The sequence below is a fragment of the Gracilinanus agilis genome, chromosome 2 (assembly GCF_016433145.1).
Source record: "Gracilinanus agilis isolate LMUSP501 chromosome 2, AgileGrace, whole genome shotgun sequence".
Taxonomy (NCBI): Eukaryota; Metazoa; Chordata; class Mammalia; order Didelphimorphia; family Didelphidae; genus Gracilinanus; species Gracilinanus agilis.
Genome location: NC_058131.1, coordinates 89,502,044 through 89,509,323, shown reverse-complemented (window position 1 = coordinate 89,509,323; position 7,280 = coordinate 89,502,044). Strand labels below are relative to the sequence as shown.

Genomic DNA, 7,280 nt, shown 5'->3' with positions numbered 1-7,280 from the left:
GAATATGAGTAAACAACAGAAAAAGAGAAAAGAAATGACAATTGGCAGCTTCTTTCAAGGAAGTGAAAAGAGAGCAAATGAAATAGAAATAGAAGAAGAGGAAGAAGTTCCAGTGAATTGGACATGGGCTTTGGAAGATCTCTATTAAATTGCCCTCTAAAACTTCCTTCTTTCACAAGATGTCCAACCTTATTGCATAGGTAATATCTCCTAGGCCCTTGGTATCTAGTATTTACACTGGCAGTACTTCTATAGTTGTTATTATTACTTTTCCTCTCAGATGCTCTCAATGCAGCCACTGCCTTAATTTCATTGATCTCCTTTTCATTGGCCTTACTATTAGCCTCCCTAAGGTATTTCTTGAGACTATCTATCAATGCATTGTTCTCATCATTTATCTTATCTTTCTCCTGGGCAAAGACATATGTTGCCTTTTGTTTAAGTTCATCTAGGCTAAAGAGTTCCCAATAAGGACAATTTTCACTGAAAAATTTCCTTACTTGGGGAACAGCATTCTTTTTTTTTTTTTTTTTTTTTTTTTTTTACTGATAGACTGACCGATTTTTATTGTATGAGCCAAATAGAAGGGTACTATATACAGAGGAGATAGAGGAGAATCATTTCTTGGTCTCCTCTTCCTTGGACAAAGTCTTGATGATCTCCTCTTTCTTAGCCTGTAGACGTTCTTCGCGGCGCTTTCTTGCTTCCTTAGTCTTGGATCGACGAGCTTCAGCCTGGTCAGCCAGGAGCTTCTTCCGGGCCTTATCTGCCTTCAGTTTATGAATGTGCTCCATGAGGATCCGCTTGTTCTTGAACACATTTCCCTTCACCTTCAAATACAGGCTGTGGTACATATGTCGGTCAATCTTTTTGGATTCACGGTATCTTCGGAGTAGACGGCGCAGAATCCTCATTCTTCTCATCCAGGTCACCTTCTCAGGCATACGGGCATTGGCAGTACCCTTTCTCTTACCAATACCCATGTGCCTCCCCTTCCGCCGAGCCAGAGTATTTTTCCGGCATCGGGCCCGAGAATGTACAGTAACAGGCTTCCGGATGATAAGCCCATCTTTAATCAGCTTCCGTATTTGCTGACGGGAATTAGCATTGGCAATTTCATTGGTCTCGTTGGGGTCGAGCCATACCTTCTTCTTTCCACATCAAAGGACACTAGAGGCAAGCCTCTTTTGAAGCCTGAGCATACTCATGGCTGCAGCCGCAGCGCGGAAAAGGAAAGGAGAGAGAACCGGGAATAGCATTCTTAACAAAAAGGCATCTGACATGTTTTATGGTGGCATCATCTAATATTCTTGGCCTAAATAAACTTCTGCACCTTCAATAATTCGGTTAAGAAAGGTAGCAGGTATCTCCTGAATTGTTTGTCTGACCTTCTCAAATGTAGACCATGCATTTGGACATCTTGAGTTATTTTCTAATACCTTCAGAAGTTATTTTCTTGCCCCCTTTAACATCTGGTAGATTGGCACTGAATTCAGATCCAGTTCTTCCCAATTCTCAGGCCATGGTGTGTAACAAATAAAATTTATATAAAAGGATATATTTTAAAATATTAGGGTTTTATTAACAGCTATATTGATAACTTAAAAAAAATCATGTGCCTGCTAAGATCTAATTCAGATGCTCTGCCATGCTTTCCCCTTGGCTGCTTCATAGGAAAGAGGAAGTACCAATCCTAATCTCCCATTTAAGCTTCTGTTTACATTCACCACATAAGGACAGGAAGCCTGTTGAATCATGGGAAATGTAGTTTGTAAGAGATCTAAATGTCCACAGGAAATTTAGATCAGAGATCTCAAGATCAGTTCAAAGAACCCCAAATTTCCAATATCACAGGTGTTAGGCCCTTAGTATTCCTAGTTTCCTCAATGAATTTTTGCCTGTTATGTTTGGACAACAACTCTCCTAGGATAAACCAAAAATCTGCAAAGTCTGGGTCATAGGTCTTAATAAAAGACCTCAAGATCTTTACAAATTTCCCATGGTCATCATAGTGTTTGGGAGCTTTTCACTTGATAGCTTCAACATCCTCAGCTCTGAAACAGGTATGCTGTTTTACATGGAAAATACCATCATCTCATACCTTTGGAAGATTTCGTAGCAGAAAAAGAGTAATTGGGGTATCACTGGTACTCTGGGCTTTTAGTTCTTTCTCTGCCCTAGTATCCTCAGAACCCTTAATATCATTAACATTTGCACCAGGAGCTTGACCACAACCATTGTCCATAATTTTATCCTTTTTAATATACAATTCAATATTATTAACTTGGATCTGCAAAAGCCTCATCATAACTTTCAAATCTGATTCCCTGTTATACCATATACATATAACTCTACTCAGTGCATTTGCTATTGCCATGAAGGAGACCCAGCAAAACATCTAGGTTGACGAAAGACTTCCTATGGATGGTTAGGTCCTCTAGATGCTTCTAGTCACAACTGTCATTGTTCTGATTCCATGAAGCCCCAGATCACTATGTAGTCTCTTTTATAAGCTCTGTAACCACTCAAGAAAGGTCCAAAATATACTATTGTGCTCAAAGGAATAATGAACTGGAGGAATTCCATGTGAACTGGAATGACCTCTAGGAACTGATGCAGAGTGAAAGGAGCAGAACCAGGAGAACATTATACACAGAGATGGATACACTGTGGTAAAATCGAATGAAATGCACTTCTCTACTAGCAGCAATGCAAGGATCCATAGCAAGGCTGAGGGATTTATAACAAAGAAAACTAGCCACATTCAGAGGAAGAACTGTGGGAGGAGAAACACAGAAGAAAAACAACTGCCTGATCACATGGGAGGATGGGGATATAATTACGGATATTGACTCAAAATGAGCACCCTATTGCAAATACCAACAATATGGAAATAGGTCTTGATCAATGATACATGTAAAACCCAGTGGAATTGTGCATCAGCTATGGGAGGGGGTGTGTACAGAGGAGGGATAGAACATGTGCGAAGAGCCTGCTCTTCACTTGGTTGGGTCTCTGGAGGTGGGATGGCGTGGCGAAGAATGGAATGAGAACGAGCCAGAGTGCAAGTCAAATTGCAGAGGCTGTTCCTTCTCTTGCCATCTGCTGATTTTCATTTTTATACCCTTTTTTCTTTATGATCTCATACAGGTTTTGTTTTTCCCATAGTTTCAAAATCACATATTAACTTTTGAAACATCACAAAATTGGCATTTACTAATTATCTTACTATGGGTTAAACAAAGAAGTAAGATTGTCAAGAATTATTCATTATGGGCTGGCTTAGTTGGAACTTATTATTTTCAGCCATGCGTAAGGTGCAAGTATATCAGTTCCTAGCTAAGAATAATAGTTAATTTTCTTTTGACTAATTAAATAATGTATATATTTACATTATATTCTTCATTCTCATCATAAATCAAGGAAATGGTTATGGTAGTTGATTACATCTAATAAGATACAATAATATCAGTCTGGTCCAAGTTTTGTTCCCATGGTGTTATTCTGTTATAGAATCACTAAGAATACAGTTCTGGTAGGGTGATTCTGTGCTAACTTGTAATCCCCTTTTTTTCATTGTGTTTCACTGTTTCTTTGGTCTGTAGGAGTTTGGGAACAAACTCAGGCCAGGTATTTTCTTGCTGGGAACTTTAGAAACTTGCATTAACTCCCTAACTGCTGGTTTTTTGCTGGGCTGATTCTAGGGGAAATTTTTATACTCTAGGGGGTTGTACAGGGGTTCATTTTGGGATATTGTGTAGTCTTTGAGTGTGATTATTCTTGCCATGAACCTGTATTGTTTTTCTGTGTCTCCTTGGAGCCGGATAAGGATATTGATTGCAATAATTTCAATGCAAGTGAATGTCACTGTAAAAAGAGTCACATAGGGGAAACTGAGTGTGGAATTTCCATCCTCCTGACAACTTGCTGTGCTGAATTGTCAGAGCTTGTGAGTAGCTGTGCTAACCTCACAGCCTCGATGGTATCCAGCAAACATGAAACCTATAACCATGGGAAAATGTTCTAAATTAATTAATTAAATAAAAAATTAAAAATTAGAAAAGAAAGGTTGAAAATATTATTGATCTGAAGCAAGTGTTCTTAACTTTTTTTGTGTTACTGGACATTGTTAGCTGAATAGTGAAGCCTAAAGATCCCTTCACAGAATAATATTTTTGGTTACATTTACATTTAAAGAGAATGCAAAATTTCAGCTAGAAGTAAGTGAAAATGAAGATATGATTTTGCCCCCATCCAAGTTCGAAGATCTACTAAAATTTACCCATGGAACTTTTAGGAGTCTATACACCTCAAGCTTAGAATCAATGAACCAGAATATAAACTCCTTAGTAAATTTTTACAGAGAATGATAATGAATGGTTATGAGTAGTGTCACCTTATAAAGCAGAGAAACAATACAGGAGGAAAGCCAGATTAAAGGAAGCTTTGTGAGAGATTCACCTAAGCAAAGTCATCCCCAAGGAATGCAAGCATGAGCTTGCAAGGACAGTCAAATTAAGAAAAATAGATTTTAAAATCTGCCAAGATTTAACAAACTTTTTTCATCATCATGAATAATAGACTCCCTATATTTGGATATCACTGTTCCAGATGCACTTACAGAGGAAGTAGAAATATCATTCAAGAGAATAAAGATGGAGAAAGCAATTGGATTAGCCAAGTACTAAATATAGAAAAATCCCTGCTGGAGGCAACACAACTCAGAGTATTGAGGGATTGATTTGTAAGGTCTCTGATGGAGAAGAAGATACCAAGGACATGGTGGAGGTAGGGGTGGGGAGCAAAGCCTCAGACTTTCTTAATATCAAAAAAAAGTGACAGAGAACATCAACAACTTAATGTTTTGTATGTTCATGAACTATATACCTATTTTCTCATCTATATACAAGTTTTATGAAAATCAACTACATATATGTAAAGAGCATCCCCAATGAGGACATAGGTAAGGAACAGGTAGGCTTTTATGAGTCATATTCCACAATCAACTACACCTTTACCATCATACAATTGATAGGAAGATATAGAAATTACACAATTCTACTGTGTTTATTATCTTCATTTTGGTTTGTTTTTAAAATTTTTTGATTTGGGTCTTTGACTTCCTTAGAGATTCTTTCTCAACAAGGCATCTCCTCTTCATACATCAAAATCATTCAAGATTCTTTGATGGATATAAGAAAAATGATAATCTCATTCAATAATCCTCTAAACATGAACATTGGATAAGACATAAGAGAGTGAGCTGTATGGTCACCAAAGGTGTTCACCACTGCTATTGGGGAGACCAAACAGAGAACAGATTAAAGAGGGATTCTTCCTGAATGGTGATCTACTCTCAGTTCCATGGTTTGTTGATGACATCATGTGGGTTACATTAAGCTCCAAATTACTGCAGAGGCTCTGGGAAGAGGAAGATATTTGTAATCACTCAAGAGTTTAGTCTAACTATGTGATGAACTAAGCATGTGAAGAACAAATATTGCCATGATTCTGTTATGCAATTGGATGGACATCTTACAATGGTATGCATTAATCCCTATATCTAAAAAATAATACAAATGAACCATGATCTAAGTCTGGAATTAAACAGAAGGAAGAGAGCAGGAAATTGCAAAACCCCTTTAAAGATCTCAAACTTTTCCTAGAAATAAATTTTAATTATTTTTAAATTAAATTTTTATTAAAATTTAATTAGTGCATCATTTTAATGCTGATATTTTATTGTTCTTACATGGTTGCAAGACTTGGAATGCAACAGTCTCCAGAGGATTAAAAATTATTATTACACAGACGGCAATGGAGATGTATATTATGGGTGTGAGCAGGCTATACCATGCAACCAATAAGGAACTTCAAAGAGAACAGAAGTAGAAGATGGCATTTAGGAAACATATATGACAAAAAGATCTTGGTTTAGTCATGTGGAAAAGAATGAGGAATGAGAGATAAAGTAGGTCACTAATAACTTTCTAGTGTCTGGGGAAAGCAATGGGGCCTAGCACATTTGATAGAGCTTTTTTTTTTTTTTTTTTTTTTTTTTTTTGGCAAATCTCTGGAAAGAGATGGACCATGCAATTCAAGATCCCAAAGTCACTTAGGTAGCTGAGTACTTTTCTATATTTACTGCAAATTTTCTCCCAATCTGATTCTTTCCTTTTCATTTTGGATTCATCACATCTTATTGTTTTAAAACTTTTTATTTTTATCTAATCAAATCCATCATAGATTGATTTGGCTGCCTATAATTTCTTATATTTATTCAATGGATAAAAGTGTTCTTACTTTCCATAATTATATAGAAAATGTGATTTCCTTTTCCTTCAGATTGTTCCTCCATTTGAAATTGATTGTGGTACATAGTGTGAAATATGTAGGTAATTCCCCTTGTATGTCATACTACAATCTAATCTCCTTAATATTTTCCTTTAATTATCTAGTATTTAGTGAATAAGTATTTAGTGAATACTAAACTATTCTGGTTCTAATTCCGAATTATCCCTTCAATTCAATTGGTCTAATTCTCTAGTATCCTACTTTTAAATCCAATTTAAGATAGTTTTTATAATAACTTTTATAGTATAATTAGGCATAGTGATCAGAAATTTGCTAATTCTCTCACTAGTTGTATGAGTTTTCTGTATCCCCAAAGTTTTGCATTCCTGATATGGCAGATTTTCCTATGTGAGCATAAGTACAAAATAAATATTTATGAAAATAACTGTATCTTATATACAAACACTTAATACAGGGCACTAAGACAGAAATTCTATGAAGAACGAATATTTTTTTTCTTTACCAGACTTGTAATTTTTTTAATATAGTAAGGTCTTGGTGAGAAACTCTTTCCCAGTGCAGATAGGTTTCTGCTCTGCAATTTTTGTATAAATTTTTTTCATCATCAATAAGAATAGAGGGGGCAGCTGGGTAGCTCAGTGCATTGAGAACCAGGCCTAGATACAGGAGATCCTAGGTGTAAAGATGAAAATTAATATTCAATAATGAAGTATTATATCTTATAAATTTTTATTAATAATAAAATGACATAAAAAAGCCAACTAAAAAGGTATTAACTCAGCCAACTCTCAAGAACAAAAGAGAGAGGGAGCAGTTACTGCAAACTATATACAAATGTGACGATGCAAACGTAGAGAAAGAGAAAAGCATTCTGGGTAATACAGAAAGGAAGTTTGGGTAATGTAGTTTTAGGGATTCAAGATATTTCTAACTATACATTTCCCCCCTGTGATCCTTTGGGAGAC

The 7,280-nt window shown here is 36.1% G+C and overlaps 1 protein-coding gene across 1 annotated transcript; it reads right to left on the bottom strand.

Moving 5' to 3' along the window:
* Window positions 1-561: 561 nt before the first annotated feature.
* Window positions 562-1,208, bottom strand: LOC123234694 (60S ribosomal protein L19-like). Its single transcript, XM_044660642.1, is given in 1 exon segment — window positions 562-1,208. A coding segment is annotated over 1 exon segment (591 nt). The 3' UTR covers window positions 562-617.
* Between the last annotated feature and the right edge of the window lie 6,072 nt (window positions 1,209-7,280).